Genomic DNA, 16,788 nt, shown 5'->3' with positions numbered 1-16,788 from the left:
GTGTGACTTCAGAGATTGGGTCTCAAAGGTACCATGGTTTTCTCTCTCTTCTCTTTCTTTCTCTCTCTTGGATTCTGATTTTGGAAGAAGCCAGGTTCCCTGTGAGAAAGATCCTCATTTGCAGAGAGACTCATGAGTGAGGAGCTGAGGCTTCCCCCTAAAAGCCCGTGGACACTGAAGCTACCTGCCAGTAGCCACACGTTGATCCTCCAGCCCACGTCTCGCCTTCGCATCACTGTGACTCTGGTCCCATCTCACTCTGAGGTGAGATTTTAGGAGAAAGAGATCAGCAGGAATGCTGGAAATTTTTAAGAAAAGAGGCAGAGACATAGAAATGGAAAAGAGGCCTCTAGAATCCTACAATTCTACTGGGGAGAAGCAGGCTGAAGACGTGACACCACTGCAGATACAGCCACATGTCTGGGAAAGATAGGTCACCAGTGTGCAGAAAGGCTAATACACAAGCTGACTGGGTGCTGTGTACAAGACGTGCATGCTCACTGTGAAGACACAGGTGGAATATAAGCTGCTGGAACAGCTGTGCCATGCAAACTGTGACATGAGGAGGCTAGTATATTAATATCAGGAATAAAAGAGATCTGAAAAGAGAAGGCATGGCAGGAGATAAAGAGAGCCTCCCTGGTGATAAACCTAATAGAATGAGAAATGTCACAATGACAGACAGAAAGGAGACCAGTGGTTGCCCAAGGTAGGGTCCAGGGGGAGACGACAAGATGCCAAGGGGCAACAGAAAACTTTAGGATAAGGGACCTGTTTACTATCCTCCTCATCTTACCAGTTCCATGAATCTAAACCATTGTTGACATCCCTCTAACTGTGCGTTCACATCTGGAGAATTTTATCTCATATGAAAACCTTAAGAAACAAAACCAGAAGTAGGGGGAAAATGGCAAAGTGAAGATAAATATGAAATAGGTTAAGTATAAATGAGGAGTAAATTTTACAGAAATATAAGCTAGGACAATTCATTGAGAGCTCCCCACCACGAACTACTTTTAAAGGAAGTCCTGCAGGCCAAAAAGAAATGACACTAGATATTAACTCATAAACAGAATGGAGTAATTAACACCAGAAATGGTGTTATTCTGTATATGTACATTTTCTTCTTAACTTATTTAAAAGACATATGACTAGTCCAAACCCTAAGTAGTACATAATATTATCTTGCTTACAATGTATGCTAGTGACACATGTAACAATACTAACACAGAGGGGGCCAAATGAAACTCTATTCCTATATTTACTGGATGGACTTCAATGTTACCTTAAGTAGATTGTGAAAAGTTAAAGATGCAGATTTCAATTCCTACAACTTCAATTAAAATTAATGGAAATAAGTGTAGCTAAAGAACCACTATAAGAATCAAATCATAAACAAAAACTATTTGCTTGAAACAAAGGAAGGTAGAAAAGAAGGTACAAGAATGGAAAAGACATGAGATACTTCAGAAACAAAGAGCAAAATGATAGACCCAAATCCCACCATGTCAGGAATCATATTAAATATAAACCAACTAAAATTCTACTCAAAAAGTTGACATTATCAGACTGCATAGATATCAAGATGGACTATACACTATGTAGAATAGAAACACTTGAACTACAAAACCAAAAATAAGTTAAAACTTAAAGGGCAAAGGAATGAGTATCCCATGGGAATAAAAAGCATAAGAAGTCTGGACTGTTGCATTAATCTGAAGTAAAATAGGCTGTCACACAGGGAGGGAGCATTGCTAGACACAGATAAGGATGTTCTATAAGAATAAGAGGTCAGCATCACAGCAAGACAAAGTAATGAATGGAGAAGACCCTCAGTACAGAGCTCTTAAACAGGTGACATAAAGTGGAAGAAATGTAAAGAAATGGAGAAATTAACTATTATATTTAGAGATCAATACTCTTCTCTCGTTAATAGAACAGGTAAGGATTAGAGGACTTCAACCATTCCATGAGCCAAAATAGATCACAGACTGACCTTAAATAAATGTGAAGGCAGGGAAATTATAGAGTACACTCTGTAACTGCAGTGACATTAAATTAGAAATCTGTAACATGAGGATCTCTGGGAAATCCACAAATAATTGGAAATTAGAACACACGTCAACCTCCCTGGGTTGTCATGGTTTAGAGAAGCAATCACAGGGATGTTAGAATTCTCTGTACCTGAGTGACAATGTACAGAAATGACAATGTGAGGTCTATAGATGCAACAGAAACAGAGGTTGTGACTTCAGAGATTGCAGGGAGAGAAACCAGGCCTGAGGGACCCAGACAGCAGGTCCCTGTTTTGAGGGTGCACCAAGGGGTAGAAGAGGCAGCACACCAGGGTCCTGGGGGGTAGGGGGCCACCCTCCAGGTTCCAACTGTGGGGTCTGACCCCCCTGCCCCCCCACACACACACAGGAGCTTCCTCCCCATGTCTATCTTGGGCATGGTGTTGAGACGCCTGGGTCCTGCAGGCCTGAGGAGCGGGGATGGGACACATTTGGGTCCTGGGGGAAAATGTTAGGGAGAAGCCTGGGCCTGACTCTTGGCTCATCTCCTTGTAGCCTCTGCAGCATCCAGCCTCCATCACACGTCCTGTCTCCAAGCTCCAGCTGCTGCACACCTCCCTGTCGGAGGCCCTGGGGCTTGTCCTCCTGGAGCAGTGGTTCCCCATCTTCACAAATAGAAAATGTCTCCAGGTGACAGGGGCTGTGACACAGGTGTGAATGGCAGGTGACTGTGAAATCTTAGCCCAGGGAGTGGGATCTGGAAACTCCAGAATTAGAACCTGATCCCTTCAGGGTGCACATGCCTTGCTGCCCCTCCTCTCAGTTCCTTGACTCTCCTTGCCTCCCCAGAAAAAGGGGGTCTTTCTCTGGAAGAAAGGGAGCCCCTTAACCACCTTCCCTCTCTCTTCTTTCCCCTTCATTCAGGGATGTTTGAACTATTCATACTGTAAGTATGGAAAAATGCCTAAACTTAAGTACAGTTTCCTGACCAATTACAGAGCTAACTCCTGTGTAATGACCATCAGGTGCAAAACAGAGACATCCACCATGGCCCCACCCAGATGCCCCGTGCCTCTTCCAGACAGAACCCCTCCTCCCCCCACGAGGGTCCCCTAAGATGACCCTTCCCCTGACCTCTGGTCCCTGGTTCCTCCTCCTGCACTCTTGTTGGCCTTCATCCCCTAATGTCACAATTTCCTACCTCTGCTCACTTCTCCAGGAGCCTCCCCAGATTCCAGGTCATTACCCGCCTCCTCCTCCTCCTGCCCTTCTTCGACCACATCTTAGGAATGGAAAATCCAGACTTGGTTCGCTGGAGGAGGATCCTGTAGGTCTGGAAGCAGAAGCAGGAACACCTGACAGGGACACCAGGGTCAAGGTCCCTTTAGGCCCCTGGGGAGAACCCCAAAGGGAACTCGGGTTTTCTGTCGTCATCCCTGTGGCCACACAGGAGCGCTGCCGCTCTCCGGTTCTGCACAGCCAGGGGAGAGGACTGGGCTGCGCTGAGTCAGGCTGAGCAGGGAGGGAAGGGGGGGGATGAAGGTGCCTTCTTAGCAGCCCTAGGGGCAGGTGCAAGGGTGGGGCAGGGAGCAGAGGAGAGGAGATCCTTGAGCCCTATCCTGTGTCTGTAGTTTCCCTCTGTCCTCCCCACAACCTCTCTCTCCAGGCCCTTGAACAACCCCAGGAAACCTGAAAAGTAGACAGTTTTTCCTCCTGGACCTACTACTTGTTTGAGGGCTACTGTAAAAAAGAAACTCTTTTATTTTAGAATAATTTGAGATTTATAGAGAATTACAAAGTTAGCACAGAGTCCCTTTCTCCCCACACTCGGTTGCCCTGTAGTTAAAACCACCCTGAACCTCATGCATTTACCATAGATGATGATGCAATACTCATCATTCCTACTACTGAACTCCACACAGGATTTGTTTTATTGGTTTGTTTTCTCTTCCAAGATCCCACCCAAGATTCCATACTGAGTTAAGTCCCAATCATGTCTCCTTCAGGCTCCTCTGGATGTCACCATTTCTCAGACTTTCCTTTTTTTTTTTTTTTTTTTTTTGATGTTTGAGGAGAACTTCCTAGTACATTATAGACTATCCCTCATTGTGAATTAGGCTGCCCGAGGCTATGGGGTTGGGAAGAACACAACTGGACAGGCCATTCTCAACCCAACATATCAAGAGCATACAGTGATCACTTGGTCATCACTGATGAAGTTACCCTTCACCCACTGGCTAAGGTCGTCTTACCCAGATTCTCCCTGTGAAGTTCCTTTTTATGCTTTGTCCCTTTCCATAAAGTAGTCTTTGGAAGAAAGTCAGGATGTACAGCCCACAGTTAAGGGCTGTCCCACTATGCAAATATGCATGAAAGTTGTGCAGACATGAGTTTTCTAATGAGTTGGGTAACCACCTGAGAGAGGGATCAGTACCTTGCATGCTTAGTCTATGTATGGTTTTATAAGAAACTGCTGACTCCCACAGTGACTGTGCTATTTTGTATTCCTGCCATTACTGTGTTATACCCAGAATTCATGATCCCCAAAGACCACCAGGGAGCCGAGTCCGATGCAAAAGCAAAGAGCCTTTATTTGAGCTAGCTCGAGCTCAATCCCCTACCTGCACCAACACAGAGGTGAGATATCAGAGAGAGAGAGTGAGTTTCAAAAGCACAAAGGTTTTATAGGGATCTAGGGGTGGTTGGTGGGTTAATGGTCGTGGCCTTAGCCGATTGGCTGGGGAAGGGTCAGAGTCCTGTTGCGCAGGTCACGTGGTTTGGACGGGAAGTTACTCAAGGGGAGGAGGCGTGGTCTGAGGTTTGAGCGGGAATTTCTTTCTGCGGTTTTCCGGAAAGGGGGCCATGTCCGGGACATAGTCACTCAAGATGGAGGACACAGAACAAGATGGAGACACAGAACAAGATGGAGGACACAGAACAAAATGGAGTCGTCCGGCCTAGGTCTGCTCTTTCAACTGATTGAGGCCTTCTGTGCTCCAAGTCCTGGTCAGCACTCAATATTATCAGTGTTTGGATTCCCACCATTCTGAGGGGAGTGTGAGGGCAGATTACTGTTGTTCCCTTTGCATTTCCCTAATGACACCTGCTATGAGCACCTTCCCAAGTGCTTATTCACCATGAGTATATCTTCTTGGTGAGCTGTCTGCTCAGGCTTTTGCTCATTTTTTTAATGACTTTTTTCTTATTGTTGCTTTTTAAGAGTTTTATGGGTATTCTAAAACAAGTCCTTTATCAGATATGTGATTTGCAAATATCTTCTCCCAGTCTCTGGCCTGAGCTTTTTCACTGATCTAACAGTGGACACATATGCACAGATGTGTTTTGGGGGGCAGGAGAAAGGAGAAATGGCTCACTGTGATGGATTTTGGGTAGAGAACTTGGGTGATGGGGGAAGAGGGATTACCATGTGACTTCTTTATTTTTGGATGTTTGTGATTGTGATTATCTACTGGATTCTCTCGTATGTGCTGGAGTGATGTTTTCAAAAAATAAACCAGTTTAAATCCTTAACACTTGGCAGATTATCCTCAGACCATTGATTAAGACTCAGGTTCTGATCTTCTACTTTAGGACCAATCATCTTTTCACTGAACTATTTCGCCTTTGAATTTCCATTTCTGAAGCAGGTGGGCTTGATTGTATGGACAGGTCCTCCTATGAGAATAGCTTAAAATGCCACGTAACATATAAAAACCATCATCTAGTAAGCATTAAAACTGACAAGATAGCAATAAAAGAATAAAGGAGAACACCCCTAAAGGAAGAAAAAGACCCTGCTTGCCCCCACCCTACCTCCCATAACCCCCTATACAACAGGGTTCTGAGAAATGGAGCAAAGTCTCTGTGAGTCCCCTACCCAGGGCACGGACAGGCAGGCTCGGCCTTTCCAGCTCTGTGGCCTGAGGTGCTGACTTTCCTACCATCTCCTTCCTCTTTAAAGTGTAAAGAAACATGTATAAACTGATTATGATGTGTATGTATGGTGTACAATATATATGATGTAATGTATATTCCCTGTAGAAAAATTATAAAATGAGAAAGGCTAATGACGACAAAGTAAAAAGGATGGTAATTCTCACACCTGAGCTATTTTGTTGCGTTGTCTCCTAGTCTATTATAGATGCTCCTGGTGCTGGAATTCTCTCTCTCTAAGGTGATGAGCACAGAGCTCAGGGGCCCTAGCCCTGCTCTCTCCAGATGCCATTTCCCCAGTCAGCTCACTGTCCCCTTCCTGAAAGGGCTGCTTTGCACTTCCTCCCCCCTCTTCAGTCTCCTGCACCCTTTCCTGCCCCCCTTCCTGAGACGATGAGCTCCTTTGTTTCTCACTCTGAAAGAAGGACTCAAATGAGAACTGCACAGTCCTCCCTCCCCTCCCCCACATCGGCACCTGTGTCCTCACCTACTAAGTGATGGTGGAGGTGCCCCTCCTGTTTCAGGCTGCGCCTCCATTTGGGCACCTGCATCATCCATTTCCCCCTCTCTGCTGGCTCAGCCGTTCCCCATACAAACATGCTGTCCTGACTCCTATGCAAAAACATGAAACACAACTAAAGAAATCAAAACAAAATCCTCCCATAAAAATCCAACACTTGTTTCCATGACTCCACTAACTCCTGCCCCATCTTTATGACCTCCGTGCAGAACTTTCCTGACTCCATTTGTCACCCACCATGTTGTCTTTAGCAAATGGATAGACACAGAGTTTTAAAAAGTCTAATACTTCTGTAGTGCTTGAGGTCAAGTCAGGTGTCCCCAATCTTCCAGGCCCCCCCATCCTGATTCTCCGAGATCACCTGCACTAGTTCCTTCAGCCGATTCTCTGATTATTGCTTCTGTGCCTCTAAATAGCCTGCTTCTTGCACCCATTCTCTGGTTTTCAGGTTTATGCATCATCTTTACTGAATTTGCTCTTTCACACTCTCCCATATGCCCCGTATAATTATTTTATAACTTTGATTAGCTCAATGTGCACTGTTAGCATTTGTATGACCATAAAGTGCTACTCACAACTGAGCATTTAGTAGACTATGATTACTTTACCTTTCCTGACTCACCTTATTATTTTCCCGAAATAAATACATATCTTATCCTTCATTTACTTAGTGTCTGTTGTTCTCATTTAAATCCTTCCCAAGCTCCTCCCGGGTAAATCTTCATGAATCTATTCGAACCCATCCACTATTCCACCTCATGTCTGTGCAGACGCCTGTCCCACAACCCTCAGTCCTGCCCCATGTGGATGGGATGCCTGCACACCTGGGGCAGGGCCAACAGCCAGACCCCCTCAGCTCAGCCTGGGTGCCCTCTGCCTCTTTCCTTCTGGCCCCCTGTTGCCTGGAACCCATGTGCTCCCTTCTTTTGGTTTTCTCCGTCATTTTCCCCTTTGCCTAGTTGTATCCCATGGAGGGAACGTGGAAAGTAGACACTGACACTCTAAACATCTGATGTGCTTTTGGGCTACCCTCACCCTGATTCCCACAGTGATGGGATAGAGACTCTGTCCTGGACACAGTTGTCCTCGGGATTTGGGGACCGTGGGTCATGTCTCCCAGCTGCCAGTTCTGTGTTGTTGTGTCTGGAGTTTCCGAGGTGTCTGCTCCTCTACCCTCCTCCTGACATTTCATTGTGATGTGTCTTCGTGTGGGTCTCTTGTCATCCACTCTAGTTAAGAACTTGGGTAGGACTTTCAACATATGCGTTGCTCCCTGTCAACTCTGAGAAATATTCTTAAATTTTTGGAAACAAATTTTAAGAACCAAACAGGTCTTCTCCCTCTTGCCTTTACCTCCCGACTGTACTACTTCAGGGAAGTACAACTGTAATCATCCACTTTACCGACTAAATTATTCATTTCTAGAGTCATCGTTTTAACTCCCAAGAGCTCTTTCTTGTTCTAGGGTTGTTCACCAGTGTGTGTGGTTCAGATTCTGTTCCGTATGCCATATGCCTCTTACACTCTGTAGACATAATTGATTATAGTAGTAAGGGACCTGTTAGGTCTCTAGATCTCCTGTGATCTCTCCTCAAGACATCCTGAACTTTCTCCATGCAGCATTCATCTCAGGAGTGACTTACGTTTGTCTCTGTCATTTCTGCTAATGCCCACCTCCCACAGGACAGTGCCAGTGTTGTGTCACTAGGGGCTCATGCTTGTTCTTAATCTTACATCTGTGGTCAGGTGACATTGAGCCACTGGAAGCCTCGAGATGTATGATGTACACAAGATGATGGGCTTTAGTTTGATTTGAGCAGGTAAATCACACTGCCTTGTAACGTCCCCCTAGACTGTAAGCCTACCAGCCTCCCATCGCAGAACATTCTGGAACATTGCAACCATCCATTTGCATGGAGTAAACAGTCATACCCACCTCCTAATGGACAGGGAACCAAGGAAAGACAGTCAACAAAGCCTCTGCAAACTTTGTGGGTTGAATTCTGGTTCCAGTACCTCCTTATCCTCTCTGAGTCTCCCTTTCCCTCTCTGTGCAAAGGCATCCCCTCTGGGATGCCCCATGGGTTTGTTTTGATGATTATCTTTTATCTTCTGTGTACATCACATGGTGATATTCTACTATTTATACTTCCCATTATCATATTGACTTTAAGACTTAGATAAGTTCCTTTCTCTGTTTTTATAAACCACAATTCAAGAAACATCCCTGAAATATATTTTGAAAATTTTTTTAATGTTTATTTATTTTTTAGAGGGAGGAAGAGAGTGAGAGAGACAAAGAGATAGAGAACGAGCAGGAGAGGGGTAGAGAGAGACAGAGAGAGGCAGACACAGAATCCAATGTATGCTCCAGACTCTGACTCTCAGCACAGAGCCCATGCGGGGCTCGAACTCACCAACCGTGAGATCATGACCTGAGCTAGGACTGGACACTTAACCAACTGAGTCATCCAGGTGCTCCCAGCAAAATATACTTTTGACAACATATATGATTATCTCCTTATGATAAACTCCTAAAGGAGGGGCACCTGGGTAGCTCACTCTGTTAAACATCAGACTCTTGATTTCAGCTCAGGTCGTGATCTCTGGATTCCTAAGGTCCAGCCTGGTGTGGGGCTGCTTGGGATTCTCTCTCTCCTCTTTCTCTGCCCCTCTCCCTACTTCTGCATCCACTCTCTCTCACCTTTTCTCAGAATAAATAAACATTTTTTTAAAAAAAGGATAAAGCCCTCAAAGAGAATGTCCATGTCATAGTATAAGCATATTTAAATTGTGGAGACACATTTCAGAAGAACTCTTTAGAAAATTTAAACTAGTATTCACTCCCATTGCTCTTTATGATGGTATATTTTACCCACCCTCTGCTGGACACTCTCATAACTAACCTACTTTCATCTTTGCCAAGTTGAAGATACCAAGGTTTATTCCCATTTTTTATTCCACATTCTCATTTTCGTTTGTATTTACTTATTATCAATATAGTGTGTGACATTTTGTGTCTTCCTTTCCAAATTGTTCTCTAATATTTATAATTATCTTTTTCTTTTTTCTTTTCTTATTATTTGAGTGCAGCTTACACACACTCTTCCATTCCTTTCAGGTTTACAACATAGTGACTTGTCATATAATCCAATAATTGCACTCTTGAGTATGTACTCAAAGAAAATGAAAACACCAATTTTTTTTTTTTTAGTTTATTTATTTGAAAGACAGAGAGTACACAAGCAAAGGAAGGTCTGAGAGATTTTCCCTGTTATTTCCATCAAGGGGCTGGAGGAGGAGGTGCACAGGGACACAGAAACCTCAGCAATGGCACCAGCTCCTGAACTCTCTTCTCCTGCAATCCTGCCTCACCCCTGAGCCTGACCCCTGTGGAGTCCAGGGCTGCTCAGAAGCTTCTTCCTCTTCCCACTGACACCCAGGCTTCTGCTCAGACATCTCCACCTGACTTACAGTCCAGACCCCACTCAGGCTTCTCAGTCAGAATCCACCTGAGAGCAGAGCAGTGGGGTGAGGGAGGGGGTGTCCCCTTATCTTCCACCCCACGTGCGGCCACAGGACTAAGGAGAGAAGACCCAGCTGCCTTTCTCCTCCTCAGCCAAGCCCTCCCTAGGGTCTCCTTCAGCTCCAGCACCTGGACAGGGACCCAGACACCAGGGGGCGCCCTCATCCCAGATGATGTTAAGAGTGTGAGGTTTTTTTTTTCAGAAGCCATACTGATAGAACCTGTGTCCACCCATAGACAAATGGATAAGGAAGATGTGTGGTATGTACACATACATATAAATATGTACTGCCACTTGTGACAACATGGATGGACAAACAGGGCAGTATGTCTGCTAAGTGAAATGAATCAGACTGAGATAGACAAGTACCATATGATTTCACTCATATGTGTAATCTAAAAAAAACAAAACAAATGAGTAAAGAAACAAACAGCAGAATCAGACCTATAAATACAGAGAACAAACTGATGACTGCCAGAGGGAAGGGGTTGGGAGGATGGGCACAGTGAGTGAGGGGAGTGGGAGACACAGGCTCCAGTTATGGAAGGGAACAGGTCATAGGAATAAAAGGCACAGCACAGGGAATATCGTCAGTGAGACTATAACATCATTGTGTGGTGACAGATGGCAGCTACACTCTGGTGAGCACAGCATGGTGTAGACAGAAAGTGAAGGGCCCCTGGGTGGCTCTGTAGTTTCTCCAGTCATGATCCCAGGTCATGGAATCAAGCCCCACAGGACTGAACTGGCTTGAGATTCTCTCTCTTTCTCTCTCTCTCTTTCTCTCTGTCTCTCTCTCTCTCCCTCTACCTCTCTTCCCTGCTCTGGCTGCCTCTCTCTCAAAAAAAGAAAATGTATACAGAAGCTGAGTCACTGGGTTGTACACCCAAAACTAATGTAATCTTGTGTGTCAACTATATTCAAATTTAAAATATCTTTAAAAAGAAATTAATTAGGAAGAATAAACTCTAGGAGTGCCTGGGTGGGTCAGTCGGGTGGGCATCCGACTCTTGATTTCAGCTCAGGTCATGCATGATCTCATGGTTCGTGGGTATGAGACCTCCATCAGGCTCTTCGAATGGGTGCGTCCTCTCCCATGGCTGCAACTGCAGAGAACAGATGCACAGTTACAATAAGGCATGGGAAGGCTAAGTTAGACCGGCAGAAACACAGACCCCTATACATGCAGATGTTCATGTGGGGTGTGGGGTCAGGGGAAAGACTGAGGTGCAAAAAAGAAAATTGGACGAGAGAAGAAAGAGATCCCACATAGAAATAAACAAAACATCCCAACATGGCATCAAGATCAGGGCATAAACTTGTCAGGCACCCATTAGGCATCAGGCACCACTGCCTGCACTTTGTTTCAAGACAAAGTCACTGAGGAATGAGGAGACTCTGAAGACTTGGAGGAACCAGTTTCATGAGATCAATTCTCACGGGAGGAGGAAATGTCCATCTCATCAGGCAGCTCACTACGACTGACCTCAATGTGACCCTGTACCTCACTGAGGATCTTGGCATTGTTTTCACTTGACACAAATGTGATGGCCAAGCCCTTGGGCGAACTGGCCTGCTCAGGCTTCCTGGAAGGAGACAGAGGGTAGCACTGGAAGACCCCAAAGTAGGAAGACACCCAAAAGGAGGGACGAGGATGTAATGTACGAAGACATAGGAAATCAGGGGGTGGGAGGGGACACTGGGATGCCTGTGTGGGTGTGCAGCTTACCTGATCCAGGTAAGTGTGGGATTCCTCAGGCAGGTGGCAGTTGATGGCAGTGTTTACCTGCTCAATGTCCATGCCTCGGCCAAATAGGTTGGTGGCCACAAGAATTCATCATGAAAGGTCTTTAAACTATGGACACCAAGAAATCTTTGTCAGAATGAAAATTAGAAAAATGTTCACAGTCCTTTCTCTCGGGGGTCTCATGTCATCCCAAGGACACAAAACATCTTTCCATCTCTGACTCACCTCTCTTCCCAGGATGTCCCACAGTGGATGGCAATGGCTGGGAAGTTCTGCTCCACCAGGAGCTGGGCCAGGGCCATGTAACACTGCACAGACTTCACAAAAATCTCTGCCTGTGTGTGGAGAGTAGGAGGATGTGGGCCCACGGGTGTGTGTGTGTAGAGGAGAGAGACAATGTGCCAGAGTGGGAGATCAGGAAATACACCCTCTACACGAATCCCACTAATTCCCTCTTATTCCTCACTACATGATTCCTTCTTTTTTGCTCTCAGTATAACTTACCTTTCTTTTCTCTCCTCTGGTTCTGATTTTCCTGAGTAGATGGGCCTCTGAGGAGATACAGAGAACAGTAACCAAATTTGGCAGACATGTTAGGAGACAGGAATGAGGTACTCCATGACAAAAGGATAAATATTGGAAGTAGGGTCTGGAATGACCATGACCAATATTCCTCCTTATAAAACATTAAACCTAAGACCTACCCTAAATCTAGGTTTAGTGTGAATAAGTTACACAATCGATAAGCTGAGAGAATGCTTCTCCTCAGGGAGTGATACAAGAAGAAATAAACACTTAAGAACCCTAACAGGGCCAATGTATATTGGGATATTTAAGAATTTAAAAGTCCTTCCAGATGGTTTTAAAAGTTTATTTATTTATTGGGGCACCTGGGTGGCTCAGTCAGTTAAGCATCCGACTTCAGCTCAGGTCATGATCTCGCAGTCCGTGAGTTCGAGCCCCACATCAGGCTCTGTGCTGACAGCTCAGAGCCTGGAGCCTGTTTCAGATTCTGTGTCTCCCTCTCTCTCTGACCCTCCTCTGTTCATGCTCTGTCTCTCTCTGTCTCAAAAATAAATAAACCTTAAAAAGTATATATTAAAATTTTTTTAAGTTTATTTATTTATAATGAGACAGAGAAGGATAGAGTGAGTATGAGCAGGGGAGAGGCAGAGACAGAGAGAATCCCAAGCAGACTCCACCCTGTCAATGCAGAGCCTGACACAGGGCTCCATCTCATAAACCATGAGATCAAGAGTCAGACACTTAACCAACTGAGCCACCCAGGCTCCCAAAAACACCAATTATTTTTAAAATATAGCTATTTTAAAATATGGAATTGAAGACAGAAGAAACAGCAGCCCGCACATCAGGAACTGATCTGACAATGACAGCTGGGCCTCAGTGTGGTTAGAAGCTGGCTGATGCCACCACTGGGCCATATTATTCTCCTGTGGGACATGAGCCACTAATGCAACAATCATGCATTAGTACAGCATCCATTCCATATGTAGATGGGCCTATGGATTGAATGTAACACAGGAGACAGTCAATGATGCTGTTTCAAAATCCAGTTTGCAAATAACCTCAGAGGAGGTACAACTTGTGTAGTTTTAATATAATATCAAAGATGAACATCCATAATTATCTGAAAAGGTTATGATACATACTATTCTCCTATGGTCAAGGATGTAAATTTTTTTCATATACTTCAACCAAAACAACACAACAGATGCAGAAGCAAATCTTAACGTCTAGTGGTCTACCAACGAGACAGACAAGAAAGAGACTTGCAAAGTGGAAAATGAAACAAAACCAGTGTTCTCACTGCCCCTTTTATTTGGGAAAATTGTTATTTTTAATAAAAACCATATTTCAGTTTTCATATGGTTGCAAATGAATTTAAAAATATTTAAACCTGTTTTATTCCTACTATGGTAAATATTGATAGGTATAGCCCAGACACAAACTTATCCCTGGGATCCTTGCTAATTTGTAAGACTGTGTAGAAGATATCCTGAGAACAAACTATTGGAGAATCAATGACTCACACAGCTCCTGGGCCACGACTCAGGGAGACAGCGTGACAAGGAGCCCTCTGTGCAGTAGGTGAGGGCTAGGGGCAAAGCCCCAGGTCCCTGGGCCTGCCTCACAGGGTCTCAGGCCCCAAGGCGGTGTCGCGTTCTGGGAAGCCCAGTGTTGGGGAGTTCCCATCTGCCCTGGTTTCACCTCCCTGCCACAACGTGTGTCAGGTCTTTTTGCCTGGATACTGATGATGCGGCCTCGGTTTGTACTCCTATTGGCGATGGGTTTACCAAGAAGCCAATCCAGTGCACCGCGGTTCCGGGGTATAGTCTCTGCGCTCGCCTCCGGTTCCAGCTGCGACTCACATTCTCCCCAGACCCCGAGGATGCGGGTTGTTATGCCCCGAACGCTCCTCCTGCTGCTGTCGGGGGCCCTGGCCGTGACCCAGACCTGGGCAGGTGAGTACGGGTTCGGGAGGAAAGGGACTCTGAGGGGCAGGAGCGAAGAAACCGCCCGGCGGGGAAGCGGAACCCCCGGGGAAGCCAACTGTCCACCGCCCGGACCCAGACCTCCACCCGGGCCTCCCCCCGGGCTCCCCTGCCCCGTCCCTCCCGGACTCCGTCCTGCTCTCCCCTACTCTGGTCCTCCTCCCCCTGCCCTCCTGGCCGACTCCCCCTGGGACCCGGGCCCCTCGCGGGGAGGAGGGTCGGGCGGGGTCTCAGCCCCTCCGCGCCCGCAGGCTCCCACTCCTTGAGGTATTTCCACACCGCGATGTCCCGGCCCGGCCTCGGGGAACCCCGCTTCATCGCCGTGGGCTACGTGGACGACACGCAGTTCGTGCGGTTCGACACCGACGCCCCAAATCCGAGGATGGAGCCGCGGGCGCCATGGATGGAGCAGGTGGGGCCAGAGTATTGGGACCGGGAGACGCGGATCGCCAAGGTGCACGCAGAGATTGCCCGACCGAACCTGCAGACCGCCCTCCGCTACTACAACCAGAGCGAGTCCGGTGAGCGACGCGGGCCCGGGTCCAGGGCACGACCCCATCCCCACGGACGGGCCGGCGTCGCCCCGAGTCTCGGTGTCTGAGCGCAGCCTCGAAGCCGCGAGACTCCCAAGTCACCCGACCGGGGAAGAGCCCGCGGGAGCTTTTAGGGGGTTTAGCTTTCGCTTTCACCTTAATCACTGCTGCTCTGGGGGCGGGGCGGGGACAGGGTCACACAGCATCCAGAGAATGCATGGCTGTGACATCGGGCCTGACGGACGCCTCCTCCGCGGGTACAGTCAGTTGGCCTACGACGGCGCGGATTACATCGCCCTGAACGAGGACCTGCGCTCCTGGACCGCGGCGGACACCGCGGCGCAGATCACACGCCGCAAGTGGGAGGTGGCCGGTGAGGCGGCGCGCTATAGGAAGTACCTGGAGGACACGTGCTTGGCGGGGCTCCGCAGGTACCTGGAGATGGGGAAGGAGACGCTGCTGCGTGCAGGTACAGGGGCTGAGGGGCCTCCCCGATCTCCCCTTCACCGGGGCTGGCTTCCCACAAGGAAGGGAAAATTTTGGACTCCGTTTCAGAACAGCTCTCCTCCCCGGGTGGGAAGAGGGACATCCGCCTCCTTGTTCATATTCCTGCTAGAGAGTGACTCACCTAGAGGGAGCTTTTCTCTCAAGGACAGACAGGAATCCACTCTCCCCATCAGGCACTCAGGTTGAGCCCATCCCTGAAATAACCCATCAGCAGTTCCCTTTGACCCTGGCAGCCACCTTATGAACCATGACCTTCCCTCTCAAGGCCTTGTTCTCCATCTGAGAACATGTTTGGAGATCTGAGTCTGCGTTTGCTGAGTCATTCACCCTCCACCACAGTCAGGACCAAAGTGTGTTCCTCCCTTAGACCTGCAGCTTCCTACCCGGGCTTCTCTCCCAGATTCCAGAACATAACAAGGATCAGGAGATCCCAAAGGCTAGACTGCTGTCTGGGTTTTGTGCTTCTTCCATCCAGACCAGTTGTCCTGTCCACCTCAGGATGGTCACATGGATGCAGTTTCAGTGGCCCATAAAGCTAAACCACAGTGTGGATTCTCTGATTCTTCTTCCTCAGAATCTCCCAAAACACACGTGACCCGCCACCGGATCTCTGACCATGAGGTGACCCTGAGGTGCTGGGCCCTGGGCTTCTACCCTGCAGAGATCACCCTGACCTGGCAGCGTGATGGGGAGGACCACACCCAGGACACAGAGCTTGTGGAGACCAGGCCTGCAGGAGATGGGACCTTCCAGAAGTGGGCGGCTGTGGTGGTGCCTTCTGGAGAGGAGCAGAGATACACGTGCCATGTGCAGCACGAGGGGCTGCCCGAGCCCATCACCCTGAGATGGGGTAAGGAGGGTTTGGGGTAGAGCCCCGTGTCAGGGAAAGCAGGGCCCTTCTGGAGAATTTCACAAAGTCAAGACTGAAGCCAGAGGTCTGAGCCCCTCACCTTCCTTCCTTTTCCAGAGCCATCCTCTCAGCCCTCCATCCCCATCCTGGGCATCATGGCTGGTGTGGCTATCCTTGTGGTCACTGTGGTGGTTGGAGCTGTGATCTGGAGGAAGAAGTTCTCAGGTAGGAACAGAGTGGGGGGATCTGAGTTCTCTTGTCCCGCTGGGGGGTTTCCTAGGTAGCACATTGTCCTGCCTGGTTCCTGGGAGGTTCCATCCACACACATGGACCTGCCCACTCTGGAACCGTTACTAACAATCACTCTGTAGCAAAGCACTTGTGAAAATGAAGAACAGATTTTCACTTGGTAATTCTGGTGATGGGGACCTGATTCCCAGCAGTAACAGGACAGAGAGGAAGGTCCCTGCTCAGGACAGACCTCCAGAAAGTCAGGCAGTCCTGTGCTCCCCCACACCTCTTTTTTCATGTTTCCTGAGCCTGTCCTGGGTCTTCAGTCAGAATTCTGGAAACTTCATTGTGGACCAGGACTAAGAGGTTGCTCTAGGATCCCATGGCCCAGCTGTCCTAGGTTTGTAACATG

At 47.5% G+C, this 16,788-nt stretch overlaps 1 protein-coding gene and 1 long non-coding RNA gene across 12 annotated transcripts in view; one reads left to right on the top strand and one right to left on the bottom strand.

Moving 5' to 3' along the window:
• Positions 1 to 16,788, top strand: part of LOC131515327 (class I histocompatibility antigen, Gogo-B*0101 alpha chain-like) — a 554,762-nt gene that overhangs the window by 245,592 nt on the left and 292,382 nt on the right. For 8 of the 9 annotated variants that reach the window (XM_058736093.1, XM_058736095.1, XM_058736089.1 and 5 more), the window contains exons 1-5: positions 14,084 to 14,225; positions 14,507 to 14,776; positions 14,982 to 15,257; positions 15,870 to 16,145; positions 16,263 to 16,370. The exons of the other annotated variant lie outside the window; for it this stretch is intronic. In XM_058736093.1, coding sequence (XP_058592076.1) covers positions 14,153 to 14,225; positions 14,507 to 14,776; positions 14,982 to 15,257; positions 15,870 to 16,145; positions 16,263 to 16,370 — 1,003 coding nt within the window. In that variant the 5' untranslated portion in view covers positions 14,084 to 14,152. Of the gene's footprint in view, positions 1 to 14,083; positions 14,226 to 14,506; positions 14,777 to 14,981; positions 15,258 to 15,869; positions 16,146 to 16,262; positions 16,371 to 16,788 lie in introns of those variants that run through there. 9 annotated transcript variants of the gene reach the window in all.
• On the bottom strand, positions 9,678 to 14,101 carry LOC131515346 (uncharacterized). 3 transcript variants are annotated; one of them, XR_009263581.1, is made up of 5 exons: positions 12,247 to 12,826; positions 11,968 to 12,077; positions 11,725 to 11,850; positions 11,436 to 11,581; positions 9,678 to 11,101 (listed from the first exon to the last, which is right to left on the bottom strand). It is a non-coding gene; the product is annotated as an uncharacterized LOC131515346 (long non-coding RNA). The 3 variants fall into 3 exon arrangements; XR_009263582.1 differs by adding an exon at positions 13,794 to 14,101 and having other exon boundaries at positions 9,683 to 11,581; positions 12,247 to 12,293; XR_009263580.1 differs by having other exon boundaries at positions 9,678 to 11,581; positions 12,247 to 12,827.

This window comes from Neofelis nebulosa, chromosome 6, assembly GCF_028018385.1.
Source record: "Neofelis nebulosa isolate mNeoNeb1 chromosome 6, mNeoNeb1.pri, whole genome shotgun sequence".
Lineage (NCBI taxonomy): Eukaryota > Metazoa > Chordata > Mammalia > Carnivora > Felidae > Neofelis > Neofelis nebulosa.
Note: the sequence above shows the minus strand (reverse complement) of the source record. Positions and strands in the feature narration are given on the sequence as shown.